Source organism: Alexandromys fortis, unplaced genomic scaffold (genome assembly GCF_014885135.2).
Source record: "Alexandromys fortis isolate MF-2015 unplaced genomic scaffold, M_Fortis_MF-2015_v1.1 scaffold_90, whole genome shotgun sequence".
NCBI lineage: Eukaryota > Metazoa > Chordata > Mammalia > Rodentia > Cricetidae > Alexandromys > Alexandromys fortis.
The window spans coordinates 7,891,075-7,910,163 of record NW_026067985.1 but is presented as its reverse complement, the minus strand read 5'-3'; the positions used below and the strand labels follow the sequence as shown (position 1 = coordinate 7,910,163).

The 19,089-nt window shown below is 43.3% G+C and overlaps 1 protein-coding gene across 2 annotated transcripts in view; it reads left to right on the top strand.

The window, feature by feature from the left end:
• The window catches only part of Atp2a2 (ATPase sarcoplasmic/endoplasmic reticulum Ca2+ transporting 2), a 38,500-nt gene that overhangs the window by 15,501 nt on the left and 3,910 nt on the right, over nt 1–19,089 (top strand). For both annotated transcript variants that reach the window (XM_050159118.1, XM_050159117.1), the window contains exons 6-19: nt 7,704–7,784; nt 8,203–8,288; nt 9,779–10,243; nt 10,848–10,936; nt 11,713–11,815; nt 12,407–12,538; nt 14,027–14,149; nt 14,228–14,446; nt 15,110–15,445; nt 15,912–16,132; nt 16,593–16,795; nt 17,878–17,963; nt 18,203–18,336; nt 18,946–19,063. In XM_050159118.1, coding sequence (XP_050015075.1) covers nt 7,704–7,784; nt 8,203–8,288; nt 9,779–10,243; nt 10,848–10,936; nt 11,713–11,815; nt 12,407–12,538; nt 14,027–14,149; nt 14,228–14,446; nt 15,110–15,445; nt 15,912–16,132; nt 16,593–16,795; nt 17,878–17,963; nt 18,203–18,336; nt 18,946–19,063 — 2,396 coding nt within the window. The remainder of the gene's footprint in view (nt 1–7,703; nt 7,785–8,202; nt 8,289–9,778; nt 10,244–10,847; nt 10,937–11,712; nt 11,816–12,406; nt 12,539–14,026; nt 14,150–14,227; nt 14,447–15,109; nt 15,446–15,911; nt 16,133–16,592; nt 16,796–17,877; nt 17,964–18,202; nt 18,337–18,945; nt 19,064–19,089) is intronic.

Here is a 19,089-nt window from a genome sequence, read left to right as displayed (position 1 = left end):
TAAGTATCATAACTTAAATATCCCTTATAAGGTAAAACTTGCATTTAGTTGTAAGATATGGCAAGTAATAATTTTTTTTTTAGCTCACTCATAAAATGTATTTTTGGTAGCCTAACTTTTAAATTGTATTTCTGTTCAGAGTGAAAATCAGTATTGTGGTGGGAAAGAAAGAGCTAAGAACTGAAGACGCCCAGAACTACATGTGAACAGTGTCAGGTGTTAGGCAAAGAGAAGGTGGTTAATAACAGATTCTTCCTGCCCCAACCCAAAGAAACAGAAAAAAAATATGCAAAGGAAAAAAAGTTGCAGAGCACTCCCTTGGCAAAAATAAGAACTTTCCACTACCACTTGCCCTTGGGCGCTGACGAGCCCATCAGGAAATAGGACTGGATGTGAGCAGCAGTGCCCTTGCCTGCTTCCCAGGCACAGCCCTGTCTGACACCCATAGATGCCTGTGGTGTGAAGGAAATTGTCATTATGCCTTTGAAAAATTCTAGACGGGTCTTTACGTTTCTTTCTTTCTTCCTTCCTTCCTTCCTTCCTTCCTTTCTTTCTTTCTTTCTTTCTTTCTTTCTTTCTTTCTTTCTTTCTTTATTTCTTTCTCCTTAATAGATCTGCTTTTTGATGTGCCCATCAAATAGATTGTTAAGAAAAGAAGTGAAGCAGTCAGTCATAGCAAGTTAAAGGAAGTCTTTCATTAATTGAGCTTCCTGAAGCAAAACTCCTTTTACTTCCTGGCCTTTAGTTTCTGTCTGTAAAACAAGGACATTGGTTAACTTAAGAAGATTTAAAGGTTCTTCTAAGAGAAGGCTACAACATGCTGGGTTATAAAAGCTAACTTGGGTATGCTTCCTTTGTGGCTTTCTAGAAAGAGGTGATCTTGAAATGGGAGCAGAATCATAGAACTTTAAGATAGCCACTTCCTTAAGTGCTAAACAGTTAGGCTTTCATTCTGGAGCTAGTATTTCTGATATGCAAGAAATGTAATAGAGGCTGTCCTAAACATGCCCTTTGTAGAATCTGAACTATGATTATGAGTAGATTCCTAATAGTTTCTTAAAATGTACTTATTTACATTTTGTGTGTGTGTGTGTGTGTGTGTGTGTGTGTGTGTGTGTGTGTGTGTTCGTTCATACTCAAAGGTTAGAAACAATTAAAGGAATTCATTGTCTCCTACAGTGTGGGTCCTGGGGATTGGATTTTGTCAGGCTTGGTGGCAAGTGTGTTTAGCTACTGAGTCATCTTGGTAGCCTGCCGTGTATTAACTTTTTACACTTGATCTTAGCCAAAAAGACTGAGAAATGAAGTAAGAAATAAGTCAATAGAGGAAACTGAAAGAATAGTCAGCCTCAAAACAAGAGTGGGCTTTATTGGTCAAGAGATTGGTACCCCCAAACCTTAGAGTGAAGGAGTAGGATCTGAGAATCAGGTTTTGTTGTTTCCCACAAGACAGATTCTCTTTGTAGTCCTGGCGTGGCTGTCCTGGAACTTAACTCTGCAGACCAGGCTGGTCTTGAACTCAGAGAAATCTGCCTGCCTCTGCTTCATTAAAGGTGTGTGCCACCATTCCTGGCACCAGATGTTCCCTGTAGCTTTGGAGCCTGTCCTGGAACTCACTCTATAGACCAGGTTGACCTCAAACTCAGAAATCCACCTGCCTCTGCCTTCCAGTTGTTGGTATTAAAGATGTGCGCCACCACTGCCCAACTCTGGTGTATGCTTTTAAACTATTGACAGTTCCTTATGAATCAAATCACTGTCATCACTTGATCCACCACACAACAATACTCCTTTCCTCGTGTGGTGCACACTTTTAATTCCAGCATTTGAGAGGCGGAGGCAGGCAGATTTTTTGTGAGTTCAAAGACAGCCTGGTCTGCATAGTGATACATAGGATAGCTAGGGCTCATAGAGACCTTGTTTCAAAAACAGCAACAGTGTTCCTCTTAGAGTTACTTCAGACCCCAAAACTTTGAACAATATTCCTTGCCAGCAGGAAGTAGCCAGACAGAAAACAATACCCTATATCCTTTATATATAAAGGAAGCCCCTTACCCAAAAACCAGGTCTATAAAACCAGCCCAAGGGTTCAAAATTCCATTGCCCATGGAATTCCAGAAAGTAGCCAACCAATCCCCATCATACACTCTGGAGTCTAGAGTCTAAAACCAGCCAATCTGACTTATTGCCCACCCAGCAGCTTACAAAACAGAACAGTTTCTTGGTTTGGTAAAGTCAGCCCCCACACTCCACACTACAAAAACTAATTCTTGTTGGGCAGCAATGGTGTGTGCCTTTAATTAATCCAAGCACTTGGGAGGCAGAGGCAGGTGGATCTCTGTGAGTTTGAGGACAGCCTGGTCTACAGAGCGAGTTCCATACTACATAGGCCCTGTCTCAAGGAGAGAGTGTGACTATCTAGACGCTTTTAAGAGGAGTCAGTTCAGATGGACAGGTGGCTTAGAGGTTAAGAGCACCGACTGCTACACCCGAGGTCCCAAGTTAGATTTCCGTTCATAGCTTTTTACTGTCAAGGCCAGTTGAAAATGTAGTCCTTGGAATTATTTGAGCCTCAGGAACTTCTGGCTCCTTCAGTCTTTTACCAGGCTGTCCATCTCTGAGAAAAAGTCAAAAGTATTGGTCGACAACTGTTTCCAGTTGTTGCATAAAGAAGAGTGTAGATTTTCCTGTTGTTGGCCCTCTCTTTTTGTAGGCTGGACATTGATTAGAATTCACCACATGAGCCGGGCGGTGGTGGCACACGCCTTTAATCCCAGCACTCGGGAGGCAGAGGTAGGGGGATCTCTGTAAGTTCGAGACCAGCCTGGTCTACAGAGCTAGTTCCAGGACAGGTCCAAAACCACAGTCTCCAAAAACCAAAAAAAAAAAAAAAAATCACCACGTGAGGTCTCCCTGAACGCAACAATAGGAGACTCCATATGATTACAGAATATTTCAAGGGATGCTCCACAGTGCCCTGGGACCTAACTGACTTTGGAGAGCAAGGGTGAAAACTCCCTTTTCATCCATCTGACCACATTAGTATAGACCTCCAAAGAGGATTGTTGAACATCCAGAAGGTCAGTTGTGCCAGTCTGCTACTAAAACCAGACACTAAACTTCTTAGACATTTTAGAGAGTTCTTATGAGTGTTGATCTTTGACCTTAGAAACTTTGATACCATCCATAGTATACCATCATCTCAGTCTCTTCCTTATGTACCTTAAATAACTTCTCAGAGTTTCATAACTTGTATAAGCTTTCTAGTCTTCTCTTCCATTCTGGAAACATCCAGCTAAGCTATGTACTGGGGTGACTGCTAAGTGATACCTATTCCAGCAACAAACCGAAGTTTGATTTCATCAGAGTTCACTCTGGGTAAGATGAATTTATTAGGGCTACCTAAGAGTTGAGTGTAGCTGACCCAAAGTAGTCACACTGAAAAGTCTTTACCCAGTATGTATCAGGGCTTTCCCATAGCCACATAGGTCTCCATTTCTCTGTCTTACCCAACCTAGTATCCTAGATCCTCCGTAAGATCTTGAGGCCTCATGTAATTGAGGTCTAATTATTAAATCTTCTGGGATGGATGGACCTGCCCATCTCCCATTTCTGTGAAACATTTAACCTGTCCCACTGTAATCATGAACAGGAAGATGGAAGTTGTTTAACTTAGAGCAGAACCCTTGCATTCTAAGAAAGACATCAGTTTGCCTTAACCTTATCTGTAAGACAGGTAAAGGTGAGAATCACCCTAATGGTTTACGATTGCATTGTTTGACAGTAATGCAAATCAAAGTAACCTCATGAAGAGGGTAGTAGGTGCTCAGTGCATCCCAAATAGTACCTGAAGGGGTGGTACCTAATAAGAAAGTACCCTTGGCCTAAGAGATGTTCTTAAAGTACCCTGCAGGTTGTGGGGCGGGCCTAAGGAGGATACACAAGTGCTGGATGGTGGTGGCACCTTTAATCCCAGCACTTGGGAGGTAGAGGCAGGCAGATTTCTGTGAGTTCCAGGACAGCCAGGATTACACAGAGAAACCCTGTCTCAAACAAAAAGAGTTAAAGGTGTGTACCATCATATTTAGTTTGGTTGTGATATGTGTGTAATAAGTGTGCTTGTGGTGTGGCTCAGTATGCTACAGAGTATGGAGGGTCATTCTTTCTATCATGAGATCCAGGGATTAAACTCAGGTACTCAGGCTTGCTCAGAGAGCCTTAAGCAGTAAACTGTCTTGCCAGCATTAGACAAAATAATTATCTGTATGGGTGTTTGAGTTCTCTCTCCAACTCCCCAGGTACTAAATACAATTGTGTCCTCCACCAGTTATAGCACAGAAGCATGACAGCAGTCGTAGATTGCAAGCACCTCTGTGCCACATTGGACTGAATCCTGTCTGAAGCTCCCGTAGGGTCATTATTACATAAGTAATCTCAAATAGCAAAGGAGCATTTGAAATTTTCCATTTAGAGTTAACAATGCTTCCCCTTGACCTTATATTCGTTTCACAATGTTGAAAAGCACAGGGAATCAGATTAATTTATAGCATGCAGAAATAATACAGTTAAGACAGTGCAGTGTGCTGGATTGTTGCAAGTTCAATGCTAGCGAAAACCTTTTTTAAAAAATCTGGCAGTCCACAATCCCATCCCACTCTTACCACCCGCTGGTCTCAAACTCCCAGTGATCTGCCTGCCTCTGCCTCCCGAGTGCTGGGATTAAAGGTGCACGCTTAAGAGGCAGGGGCAGGCAGATCTCTGTGAGTTCAAGGCCAGCCTGGCCTACAGGAGCTAGTTCCAGGACAAGCTCCAAGGCTACAAAGAAACCTTGTCTTGAAAAAAACAAAACAAAACAAAAAAAAGCCTGTGCCACCATCGCCCAGCTTTTGTGGGATTTTTAAATTTCATTTTGTTTTCTTTGGGTATTTTTTTTTTAATCTTATTCTTTTGCTTGCTTTTGTTTTTATTTTGTGAGGGGGTTTATTTTTGTTTTTTGAGAAACAAAAGTTGGGTGGGTAGGGAGCTGAGGAGGATCTGGGAGAAGAAAGCATCATCAAAATGTGTGAAAAAAATATTTAATCAAAAACAAAACAAAATTAGGACCACCAAGAACTCTACTGCCAGTCCTAATGACCTGAATTCAATACCTGGGACCCATATGATAGGAGACAACAGACTTCCCAATAGATAACCTCTGACCTTCATTCACACTGGTGTGTCCACACATACACAAATAAGTAAAAATAGAATAAAAATGTTTAAATCTAAAACAATAGTGCAGTTAAATTTTTATTAGTTTATTTATTTATTTATTCATTTATTTATTTATTTATAGGCAGGGTTTCACTACTTAGCTCTAGCCTAACTGAAAATCAGTGGTCTTGTTTCTGCCTCCAGAGTGATTTGGATATATTCCCTTGGGTATACTGTTAACAGTTAAAGTGGAAGGTTCATTTTATTCAGTTGGAATATTGCTGTTGGTTGCATAAGCATTTCCAGCAGGAATTCTACCTTCACGTGTGTGTCCCTTTAGTCAAATGCAAAGATGATCTTTGTCCCTAAAGATTTTGGACCTTCTACCTCTTTCTGTGTGACTTTCTTTCTTAGGTGTAAGCTTGTTTTGTGCACTAAAGCAGTGGTTCTCAACCTGTGGGTCAAAACCCCTCCATAGGGGATATCAGATATCCTGCTTATCGGATATTTACATTTTGATTCATAGTAAAATTACAGCTAAGAAGTAGCAATGAAAATAATTTTATGGTTGGGGTACCACAACATGAGGAAGTCTATTAAAGGGTCATAATATTAGGGAGGTTGAGGACCACTGTACTAAATCGTTTTTGTTGTTGCTGTGGTTCTTTTGTTTTAAAGTTAGAGGGCCCAGAGATGGTGTGCACGCCTTTAATTCCAGCCCTTTCTTGGGAGGCAGAGGCAGGTGGTTCTCTGTGAGTTCGAGGCCAGCATGGTCTACAGAGTAAGTTCCAGGACAGGCTCCAAATCTATACAGAGAAAACCCTGTCTCGAAAAACCAAACCAATAAAAAAGAGTAAACTATATTCGTTTTTGAGTAAAACTCTGAAAAATAGAAATTAAAGGATTAACAAGTACAGGGTTTACTTCTTGGGGAGGATGGTTAGTTTGCCATTTTCTTTTCTAAACCACTTTGGTTGCCATTCAGAACATCATGATTTCACACTTTGAGGCTGGAGGCAGTCCCAGTGCTGTGAGCAAGCTGTCTGCTGAGCACACTCAGTTCCCATCCTCTTTAAAGGTCTAGTTCTCATGCAGATGTGCATTTTTTGGACAGTATTTGAAGACTATGGTGTTCTCAGGAAGTGTATTTTCTTTTGTCTGTTATTGGGTTATATCGTTTTGCATTTTACACACCAAGGGCTTGAGGGCTCATTCTAGAGCCCTTTAGGGCTATTAAAGGAGCTTTACCCAGGAAAGAAAACTTGACTAAAAGATCTTAAGGTTATGAAAGAGATTTTTTTTCACTTATTTGATCATTTAAAAGGTACCAACGGTTATAAGGTAAAATGTCTCTCCCCACTGACCTGGAAAGCCGTTGTTGATCATTTGTTAAACCTCATACCACTATCAGGTCTTTGTATGTGGTTGATACCATGTGACATCCCATGTAATACACAGGTATCTTTGGAAATCTCACCGTAGTATAAAGTTGTCACAGCTTTCTTTGTTTGCAAAATGTTTGAGCAAAGTCATAAAAATAAACTCTGTGAAGTCTATAAAATAAGAATTTGTGGATCAGAGCATTGTATGCTGCAGCTTCTAGACAGTAGAAGTCCTGTCTAGCCGGGCGGTGGTGGCGCACGCCTTTAATCCCAGCAGGAAAAGGCAGGCGGATTTCTGGGAGTTCAAGGCCAGCCTGGTCTACAAGAGCTAGTTCCAGGATGGGCACCAAAGCTACAGAGAAACCCTGTCTCGAAAAACCAAAAAAAAAAAAAAAAAAAAGAGTCCTGTCTATGTGTGACTCTTCCTGTGTCATGTATTTTACAGTATCTGGACAGACAGGTGAACTATAATAGTGAATAAGCTAGCCATACATGCAGAGAATATTGGCTAACATTTTATGCATCTTGTTCTTTTCTTCCATTGTGGGGATCCCAGGAAGCAAACTCAGGTCCCCAGTTTTGACTTCACGTGCCTTTACCCACTGAACAATCTCACAGACCCACTTCTTGTTTTTTACTTAATTTTTAAGGTTTATGTTGTTACTGTGTGTCTGTGTGAAGAGGGACAACTTTGTGGAGTTGATTCTTTTCTTTTTCATAGGTTCTGAGAACTGAACTTAGGTTTCTAGGCTTGCATGGCAAGCTTTAACAACCTGTCTCTCCTTTTTGGGGGAGAGGGGGTTCGAGACAGGGTTTCTCTGTAACTTTGGAGTCTTTTCTAGAACTCGCTCTGTAAACCAAGCTGTCCTCCAACTCAGGCGTTTGGGAGGCAGAGGCAGGCGGATCTCTGTGAGTTTAAGGCCAGCCTGGTCTACAGAACTAGTTCCAGGACAGGCTCCAACGCTACAGAAAAACCCTGTCTCGAAAAATAAATAAAAAGGTATACTTTTTCCATTGTATGCAAGGTATTTGTTTTTAAAAATTGTTTGATTTGGAAGCAATTTCATCTTTTCGTAACTATAAAAGTTATTTACGTTAGCTGCCTTTTTTCTTTTTAAAACCTGTTAGTTGGTGATAAAGTTCCTGCTGATATAAGATTAACTTCCATCAAATCTACAACTCTAAGAGTCGACCAGTCAATTCTCACAGGTAAGTAGTACATGTTGGAAAATGAAGTTTTTTTTTTTTTTTTTTTTTTGAAAATGAAGTTTTGAAGCCAGTTATCTCCCAACTATATATAGACAGTACCTACTGTATGGCACCCTACCATAACCCTCTCTAGATAATTAATTTCTTAGAGACGTTTTAAAATTAGTTTTGGGCTGGAGCAATGCCTTAATAATTAAAGGCACTTGCCGTTCACACAAGTTTCCCCTGAACCCACATGGTAGCATGCAACTGTCCATGTCCTGCTTCAACTTCCTATGTGTTGGGACTATAGTTGTGTGCCACCACAACTGCCCACATTGGCAGTGGTTAAAAAGTGGGAATGTGTTGGTGTGGGTAAGGGTTACCAAAATTGGGTACGCTTCAAACAGCTGACCATCCTGTCTCATAACCTGCTTAGGTGAATCTGTTTCTGTCATCAAGCACACTGATCCTGTCCCTGACCCACGAGCTGTCAATCAAGATAAAAAGAACATGCTCTTTTCTGTGAGTGTTATCAGATGTTGACGGTAGGGATGCTGGGAGTTGAACCCAAGGTCTCACACTTAATAGGTCCTAGTTTGTCTAAACTTTAACCAAGCTTCCCAATCTAAGAATGTTTTTTTGTTGTTGTTGTTGGAAGACAGTCCTTGTCTTAGTTAGGGTTTCTGTTGCTGTGAAGGCATGATTAAGGCAACTCTTATAGGAAAACATTTAGTTGGGGCTGGCTACAGTTCAGTGGTTTAGTCTATTATCAGCATGGAGGGATGTGGAGGCAGACATGGTGCTGGAGACTTGGTGGTCAGACTTCAGACAATAATTGATCATTCCAAAAGATAATTATTCTTAAGGACATTTTGGAGAAGGTATAAGAAGTACCTCTGAGGTAGCAGCTGGCCTGGGGGTGCCTAGGCCTGCCTTCCTGGGACTAGATGGCACCCAGCCTGTCCCCCCAGCCTGATAACTTCCCCCACAGGTGGGGCACCCACCCCCCTTTGGTGCTAACAGCTCTCCCCTGGCGGTATGAGGATGGGGTGGCCAGAAGAGGAGTCTGGGTTCAGGATGGAGAGTACCCCCGCCCCCAGGTCCCCCACTTCGTGCCTTTAGTAAACACTGTGCTTTGTATTATTTTAAAAAAAAAAAAAAGATAATTATTCTTTACTGTATGTCTCAGCTGTCAAGATCTAAGATAGCTGGGGATGAAGCAGTGACCCTCAGTGTGCTGAGGGCCCTACCTGGTTCAGTCTTTAGCAGTAAAGCAAAGAAACAAGAATAGAGACCATGTACGATAGTGACATGTGTGACTTAAGTGGCTTTGTTTTGGTTGCTAGCTAATGAAAAGACTAGGGTAGAAATGTTTAGACTCTGTGTAACAGCTGAAAAGGTAACCTTTTCAAGGAAAGTCTTCAAGCCTGAAAAGGATCCTTTCAGGTATGTGGACATTGCTGCTATGCCTGTGATAAAAAGTATGTATTTGGAAAGAGCAAACGTGGCACACCATTTGGTGAGCCTAGGTGAAAAATAAATACATGGTTTTTGTTGTTGTAAGTACTGCAGAAATGCCTATATTTTTATTTAGAACCTAGATTAGTATTTCAAGGGACGGACTTCCCTACTGACAGCAGGTACAGTGCAGTGAGAAGGCTGTAGCTGTGTCTCCAGCACAGTCCCACATGATTCACCTGACGCTGGTGCTGGCTGGGGTGGAGATTCTGAAACAGCCCAACGGGGCTGACTGCTCATCTTAATAGATGAGGTCAACTTTGGAGCCAGAAACAAAGATAAAGAATGTATAGTGCTGAGAGCTGCGTGGAGTTTGAGATTAGAGAAGTTGGAGTACTGCTAAACCCAGAGCGGGTCTGTAGACCAGGTTCCATGTTGCGGGGAACTGTCTTGTCCCATTGGGGGAACAGGTACTATGTGGAATTCAGTCAGTATATTGGTCAGTATTTAAGTTGGTGTTGATCTTAGGACCAGTTTTTCTCTGCTTCTCCTAGGGTACAAACATCGCTGCTGGGAAAGCTATGGGAGTGGTGGTGGCAACTGGAGTTAATACTGAAATTGGCAAGATCCGAGATGAAATGGTTGCAACTGAACAAGAGAGAACACCCCTACAGCAGAAACTGGATGAGTTTGGGGAGCAGCTTTCCAAAGTTATCTCCCTCATCTGCATTGCAGTCTGGATCATAAACATTGGGCATTTCAATGACCCAGTTCATGGGGGCTCCTGGATCAGAGGTGCCATCTACTACTTTAAGATTGCAGTGGCCCTGGCTGTTGCTGCCATCCCTGAGGGTCTGCCTGCTGTCATCACCACCTGCTTGGCTCTTGGAACTCGTAGGATGGCAAAGAAAAATGCTATCGTTCGAAGTCTGCCTTCTGTGGAAACCCTTGGTTGTACTTCTGTTATCTGCTCAGACAAGACAGGCACGCTTACCACAAACCAGATGTCAGTCTGCAGGGTAAGGAAGGAGTGTCCTTTTTTATGACTCTTAGGTGTTTGTAGGCTCCTCATTAGACTGTGTTTTTATGGTCTGTCAGCCCTGGGTGGGGAAGGAGCACCATTCATTCTTAAAAAACAGCTTATTTTGCTCAAGTATTTATTTGACTCTAAAATATTAGTCTCTCTTTTTTGTTGTTTTTGTTTTTTTGAGACAGGGTTTCTCTGTGGCTTTGGAGCCTGTCCTGGCACTAGCTCTGTAGACCAGGCTGGTCTCGAACTCACAGAGATCCACCTGCCTCTGCCTCCCAAGTGCTGGGAAAATATCAGTCTCCTTTACTTGAGCTTTTCTGCCTTGTTCTAAAGCAAGACTGTGTAATGGGAAAAGTAACCAGAGTCTTTAGCCTAATCTTTTACTGACTTCTGAATCCCTGTATCTTTCCTTGGGTTGTCTTAGACTGCATCACTGATAGTTATGTTGAAAGTCATCTGAGCAGTTAAGAAAAGAGTAGTGCTTAGCGAGCATCATTGAAACTGCCATTTTAAATGACAGGGTTTTCACTGTAGACAAGGAGTGGTTGTGTATATGTATCTTCTAAGGAATTGTATTCTGTATTTCTTTATAGATGTTCATTCTGGACAAAGTCGAAGGAGACACTTGTTCCCTTAATGAGTTTACCATAACTGGATCAACATATGCACCGATTGGTGAAGTGTGAGTAACCATTGTCCTGCAGACTCCACTGTGTCACTGTAGTCATTGGTTGTTTAGATCCATCACAAAGGATGGGTCTAGAAAATCTCGATGTTGGCGGGCCTGTGACTTAGTGGTAGAGCTAAGGTATGCCTAGTATATCTGGAGCCTTGCTTTGATCCTTTGGATCATGGTGATGAACACTGTAGCAGAACAGGAGATAACAGCCAGCCTGGGCTACGTGCACACAAAAGGAACTATAGCTAAGATGGCTGACTGGCTCAGATTTTTATGAGCAGAGTACCTTTTGAAGCCTGTTTTCTGGTGAGGGCCCTATTTTGTTCTTCACTTACCCATGGTGGAGTTTCAGTAAGAATTTCTGGTCTCATTGGATTTCAAAAGAACTGTCATTCAAATTCTTGTGAATGCTCTCCCTCAAACTTACATACTTTTCATCATTGGGAAGCTGGGTCAGATGCCTTTCATCCCATCAATTGTGGGTTCAGGCAGGTGAAACAAATTCTATCCAGAAATGAAGGTGAGATCTTGTTTCAAATGGGAGGCAGAGTATAAAAGCCTGTAGGTGTGACAGTGGGGATTCCATCTCAGGAACCAACATGGAGGAAGGAGAAAATCTTCCACTATTTGTCCTCTTACCTTCTCTACGCACACGAGCGCACACACACACATACACACACACACACAACCACAGCCCCACACACAAAGAAATGCTTTGGGTTTTTTGTTATCTTAAGTTGAAGCAAGCTATGATCCAGAAATGTTTTCTTTTTTGATAGGCATAAAGATGATAAGCCAGTGAAATGCCATCAGTATGACGGGCTTGTAGAGTTAGCAACTATCTGTGCTCTGTGTAATGATTCTGCTCTGGATTATAATGAGGTAAGACTCCTCATGGGAAAGCGGCCTATCCCTAGCTCAAGAGAAGGGTGAGTGGAATAAAAAAGGCCATCTTCCTTCCTCCCTTTGAAAAGCAAGTTCCTGATTTTGTTTCCCATTTCTATTTAGTGTGGCCTAGCTGAAAAAAGCCCAGTGCCTTTCCTAGATCTGAGGCTGGGCACTGCAGTTATTTTATAAGATCAATAGTTGTCGTGATGGTCTGACCACAGATGCACCCTTACTTTAAAGGACCAGAGCTCAGAAGTCTTTCTGACAGTGGGGGTAATGATTGTACTTTAAATAGGGATTACCATACAACCTTGAGGACAGCATGAAGCTTATGGGGATATTTTGGTGGTGAAAGAATTGTAACCAAGAGAAAACTTAAATAATGGGGTTAATCATTTGCTTTCTTTCTCAAAGGTTAGGCCTTCCCTATCAGGGGATATGAACTCATCAGACAATGGCCTGAAATGAACTAATTAATACTTTAAATGAGAAAGCACATGGTAGTGTCTCATGGTTGTACCTTGAGTATCTTTTCTCACATGGAACAGGCTGTCCTACTGACAGTGACTTCTTTCAACACTGTAGGCAAAGGGTGTGTATGAGAAAGTTGGAGAAGCTACAGAGACTGCTCTCACTTGCCTGGTAGAGAAGATGAATGTATTTGATACCGAACTGAAGGGACTCTCTAAAATAGAGCGTGCAAATGCCTGCAACTCGGTAAGTATTTGAGCTTGGTGTACTGTTTATTACTCAGCCTTACCATATACATTCACTCTTTTTTCCTTTCCTGCCTCCTTGACCTCTGCGCTTCCATTTATACCTTTGCTTTTCCCTATTTTTTTCCTGACAGTTATAGTCAGATAAAGTACTCTCAAGCATATAATCCTAGCATTTAGGAAACTATGAGTCCAGGAGGATTGCCATAGATTGTAGAGTAAGACGCTCATTAGACAAACAAATTCAAATCACACCAAAACAAAAAACAAATCCCAGCAAATATTAGTAAATTGTCACAGGCATGTCACAAGGGTTGCCTTCTCCAAGGAAGCTATACGCAAACTATCCTTGGTCCTGGCAAAACCCAGCCCCTCCTGCCTACGTTTCAGTTTTTGTCTCTGATGGAAAAAAATCAGTAATGATTTGAAACATTTTATATTTGTTGCTACTTGTTACCTTTCTTTTTTCTATTTTTTTTGTAGTTGTTTTGTGAGGCATTGTTTGTATAGCCCTGTTGTCCTGAAAGTAGATCTGCCTGCTTCTGCTTTTCTGTTGAGATAAAAGTCATGTGCTACAATTCAAGAATAGAAAACACTGCTTGTCTATGAAGCAGGGCTCAATAACATAAATATAAATCCTCAAAATCATGAAGAGTACAAAAAAAATCTTGTCAGCCGGGCGATGGTGGTGCACGCCTTTAATCCCAGCACTCAGGAGGCAGAGGCAGGCGGATCTCTGTGAGTTCGAGACCAGCCTGGTCTACAAGAGCTAGTTCCAGGACAGGCTCCAAAGCCGCAGAGAAACCCTGTCTCGAAAAACCAAAAAAAAAAAAAAAAATCTTGTCAACTAACTCTGAGATTAAAATGGACATTGGCAGCTATTAAGACCTCCCAGTATTACTTAGAATATTTATGGGTGGAAAAAGAAATAGCATGCCTAATGTAATTAACTTTGCTTGATATAACTAACCTGCAGTCACTTGGGAAGGTGTTGTCAATGCAGAGTTGTCTAGATTAGCATTTAGGAGATTTTTGTTTTGTTTTTAAGACAGGGTTTCTCTGTGTAACACCCCTGACTATCCTAGAACTCACTCTGCAGACCAGACTGGCCTCGAACTCACAGAAATCTATCTGCCTGCCTCTGCCTTCTGAGCGCTGGAATTAAAGGCGTGTGCCACCACTGCACAGCATTCAGACAGTTCTTAATAGCCAGGGTTTAAAGCCCTCCAGTGTCTTCCTGCACAGTTTTCTCTGTGGCATTTAGTATATAATAGTGTTATATTCTGCTGTGTTCCCAAACCATAGAGGACATTCTTATGAGGGTACGAACTTGCTGTTTTGTTCACTACTGTTTGTGCTGCCACAGTCCCAAAAGACCACCACGGTAAACTCATTTAACCAGGGCTAGAGTTGTCATATGACGAGTGCCTAATGAGTGGGGTGTCTAGAAATAGTAATCCAGCAGCGTTCCATCTCTGATCTTCTACAGGTCATAAAACAGCTGATGAAGAAGGAATTTACTCTAGAGTTTTCACGTGATAGAAAATCAATGTCCGTCTATTGTACACCAAACAAACCAAGCCGGACATCCATGAGCAAGATGTTTGTGAAGGCAAGTACTGTACAGCCTGAGGCTTTTTCACCAGGTAAACAGGCAGATGCAGTTACTTACCTGAATCTATATTCTTAGGGTGCTCCTGAAGGTGTCATCGACAGATGTACCCACATCCGAGTTGGAAGTACCAAGGTCCCCATGACTCCTGGTGTCAAACAGAAGATTATGTCTGTCATTCGGGAGTGGGGCAGTGGCAGCGACACACTGCGGTGCCTGGCTCTAGCCACTCATGACAACCCACTGAGGAGAGAGGAGATGCACCTGGAAGACTCAGCCAACTTCATCAAGTATGAGGTACCTGCACCAGCACAATCACTGCCTAGCCTGTGCTGCCTCCAGAGGCAGATGTCCTGGGGAGGCTGTCTTTAGATTGTTGCTTCAGACAGAAATAGGACTTATTTATTTATCTGCTTTCAGAGTAGAATAGTTAAGACAAGTTCAGGACAAGCCTATAAAGCTTAGTATCCATTAACAACTTATTTTACATTTTAAAAATATTTGTTAGGTATTGGTAAAAATAACACAAGCTGAGATTTATTTCCACTTACTCCATAGACCATAATTTTTGTCAGGGTTTGTAACAGAGCTTTGCTATGGCCCTGGCACTGCCAGTGTCAGAGCACACTTACCCTTCAACACATTGTTTTGGGTTTTTTCCCTGGATAAATTTCTTACAGAATGTGAGAGTTTAGACTAGAATAATTTGGTGACAAGGGTGAACTCTCTTAAAAATAATTGAGTGATGGTGTGGCTCAGTGGTAGAACACTGCTGAGCATGAGCAAACCCATGTTCAGTCCCCAGTTCCATCAAGGAGGCCAACAGGTGGCAGGCTGAGGTGGGAAGACTGCTGCAGTGTCCAGCACTAGATATAGTGAGACCTTGCTTCAGTCAAGGGCAAGCAGAAAGACTCTTACAGTGGGATAAGCTGTTTGAACTCAGTGTCTCTCTTACTTTAGACCAATCTGACTTTTGTTGGCTGTGTGGGCATGCTGGACCCTCCCAGGATCGAGGTGGCCTCTTCTGTGAAGCTGTGCCGGCAAGCAGGCATCCGTGTCATCATGATCACTGGGGACAACAAGGGCACTGCTGTGGCCATCTGTCGCCGCATTGGTATCTTCGGGCAGGATGAGGATGTGACATCAAAGGCTTTTACAGGGCGGGAGTTTGATGAGCTCAGTCCCTCAGCCCAGAGAGATGCCTGCTTGAATGCCCGCTGTTTTGCTCGAGTTGAACCTTCCCACAAGTCTAAGATTGTTGAGTTCCTTCAGTCCTTTGATGAGATTACAGCTATGGTAAGATTTCAGACACGAGCAGTGGTTCACATGGCACAGAGAGCAGATCCATCTAGTCACGATGGTGCCTGTAATTCTGGCGCTTAGGAGACTGAAACAAGCGAGGCTACTGAATGAGATCTAAAAACAGAAGGTGTTGTGGGGTTTTTTGTTTGTGGTTTTAATCTATAAACAATATTTAGTATTTGAATATGTTTCTGAAGTGTGTAAATGAGCTTAAATTATGTGGCCACACCACAGATAGCTCTTGGGGTTTGAGTGTTGGTGTAAGACAATCCAAGCAGATATGCAGTCCTCTTGGTTCTGCCTCTCTGGTGAGCTTACTACTGGACTGCTTTTACGTGTTCCTAGTAAAGGGTTTCGACACCAGCTACTGCTCTGTCCCATTTCCTTTTGCTGTCAGTCTGCCTCTGCCCAGAGGTGTGCCACATAGTGATGTCTGAATCAGCGGTGGCTTCCCTTTCAGACTGGGGATGGTGTGAATGACGCTCCTGCTCTGAAGAAATCTGAAATTGGCATTGCCATGGGTTCGGGTACTGCAGTGGCCAAGACTGCCTCTGAGATGGTCCTTGCAGATGACAACTTCTCCACCATCGTGGCTGCTGTTGAGGAGGGTCGAGCCATCTACAACAACATGAAGCAGTTCATCCGCTACCTCATCTCCTCCAATGTTGGGGAAGTGGTCTGGTGGGTGCCTGACTGGGACTGTGCTGTCTTTGAAGGCCAGGGCTGGGGTGTTGGGCTTTCTCAGTTTGCTGCTTCTGTTGTGGCAACTTTGGTTGTTAGCCTTAAGTGGAGAAAGGTCTCAGGGGGCTTGTCTACAGCTGCTCGGTGTCTAGAGAATATTCCTTAACACAGGAGTTAATCTGGGCACACTGGCACATACCTTAATCCTAGCACTCTGGAGGCAGAGACAGGAGAAACAGAATTCTAGGCCAGCCTAGTCTACACAGAGAAACCCTGTCTTGAAAGAAAGTTTACCTTGGTAGTTTAAAGTCACAAAAGTCTTGGTCCTCTTTACGTTTCAGAATGAATGTTGATACATATGTTATATGTGTGGTTTGTTTGTGGTTTGGGGAGAGAGGAGGCTTCTATCGTTCCCCCAAGTCACTGAGTTCCTTCTCTTCTTCCCTTGGATGGAAATTAGTATTTTCCTGACTGCGGCCCTTGGGTTTCCTGAGGCTTTGATTCCTGTCCAGCTCCTCTGGGTCAATCTGGTGACAGATGGTCTGCCTGCCACTGCGCTGGGGTTCAACCCTCCAGATCTAGACATCATGAACAAGCCACCCCGGAACCCGAAAGAACCGTTGATTAGCGGGTGGCTCTTTTTCCGTTACCTGGCTATTGGCTGTAAGTACAGTTGTTTGTTGTTCCTTGTTGGGGGTGCCCTTTGGCAGTGCAGGTCACTGCAAAGCCTCCTCAGTCCTTTTTGAGCATCAAGACAGGTCAGGGCCCTTCCCTCTTGAGAGCTCCAGTCTGATATGAATGGATAATTACCACCAAGGGAACAAGTGGAGTCTACTAGCAAAGGCTGGTTCTGTGTTCTCTGTCACAGGGAAGCCAAGCTAGAGAAGTGAAACCACTGCCCTGGGACCCACAGGAAGACATTTTGTTTGCATAATGCATACACTGCTTTTGATACAAAGAACACAGTGGTCTTGAGCAGTTTGTCTTGCTAGTCTTCTGGCCTTGGTCTCATGAAGCAGGTGACCTTTGGAGATCAGTTAGATTTTGGCTTTTGCAAAAACCTTCCCCCTTAGCTGGGTGTTGGTGGCCCATGCCTGTAATCCCAGCACTCGGAAGACAGAGACAGGAGGATCTCTTGAGTTCGAGGACAACCAAAGCTATTACACAGAGAAATCCTGTCTTGAAAAATCCAACACTACCCCCAACCCCTGTCTGTGAAGGAGTTCCAGTGCCCTGAGCACCCTTGTAATTTCCAGGTTAGTAAGTATGTGTCTGCAGTTGGGGGATTGTGACCACAGGAGGTGGATACATTCTCACCTTTGTAATAGACTTTCTGAATTATAGTCAATGAGAAATGGCCTCTGCCTTAGCCTAAACCAGCAGTTCCTTTGAAGGGTTCTGCTAGGCCAGGAATGAAACAAAGCAGCTACATAGGATCGAACAAGGTCACATCAATTTGCCTACAAATAGAGTGGTGTGACTTGGTCCCCTTGTGCTGAATGTTCTGTCTAATAGGGAGTACTTGTACTCCTGTGTCTTGAAGCTTGCTTTTTTAGCTCTTGACATACTGTGCAGAGCCTCTCTTGAATTCAGCTTGAACTTTTCCTCACAAGCTCCAGAGATGCCTGGTTGCTTTAGAGCAGAAACACCCTGTCTGTGGTCAGCTGCTCTGGCCTCTGTTAACCTGCAGTGTACAGTGCTGTCCACAGCCCCTCGTGTGTAAGCAACGTCATGTTTCTTTCCAGGTTATGTAGGCGCTGCCACCGTAGGTGCTGCTGCGTGGTGGTTCATCGCTGCTGATGGTGGTCCAAGAGTGTCCTTCTACCAGCTGGTATTAGCCAAATTTCTTTCTTTTTTTCTTTTCTGTGTAGTAGAGTCAATTCTTGTTAGCCTTTGGTCTTTCTGTGGTGTGGGACCATCTTAGGGCTAAACAGGTAAACAGTTGCCTCAGGTGGCTCTGAGACCCAGGCCTTTGCTGGATTGTCCTCATGTTGGTGCTGGGGTATAGAACTGGGTATCTGGGTTAGGGAAGTTTACTGGCTGATGGAATGTGTTTGAACTTCATTGCAGAGTCATTTTCTACAGTGTAAAGAGGACAACCCAGACTTCGATGGAGTGGATTGTGCAATTTTTGAGTCCCCATACCCAATGACAATGGCACTTTCTGTTCTAGTAACCATAGAGATGTGTAATGCCCTCAACAGGTCAGTAAGTCTTGTAGGCTGAGGGTTTATGGGTGGTCGTGGCTGGTAAAGCTTTTCCTCCCAGAAAAGGATGGGTTTTGTTTGTTTATTTATTTAATTTCTATATTATGTTCATTGGTGTTTTGCCATGGGTGTCAGGACCCTTGGAACTGGAGTTACAGACAGTTGTTACTTGCCATGTGGCTGCTGGGAATTTACCCTGGTCTGGAAGAGCAGCCAGTGCTTATAACCCCTCAGCCATCACTAGCCCGAAAAGGACAGCTTTAAGCAAGTAGGGGTTCTTGTCACCCCAAGTCCTGCTATGGCAGGGTCTAAGAAAGGGACCAGTAGTCTCAGCTATGCCTGTACCTCTGAGAAAACAAGAGGTTCCATCCAACTGAGCCACTGACAAAAGTTTTCCAAATGACTGTCTTTGGCCATTACCAGCAACTTTGAGCCAGCTGAGATGGACCTGCTGCACTGAAGCCTACAGTTCTCCCCACTGCAGGGAACCAGGTCTTAGAGTTAGGTTAGCGTTGAGTTGCCAAAGCTACCTTCCTAACTAGCCCCCTTTGTGTCACTGACATGAGCCTTTGCATCTGGTGAAGTCATCTCTCTTCTGTCTTGCAGCTTATCTGAAAACCAGTCCTTGCTGAGGATGCCCCCCTGGGAGAATATTTGGCTCGTGGGTTCTATCTGCTTGTCCATGTCACTTCACTTCCTGATTCTCTACGTGGAACCTTTGCCAGTGAGTCATTGTGGACCCCAGGCTGG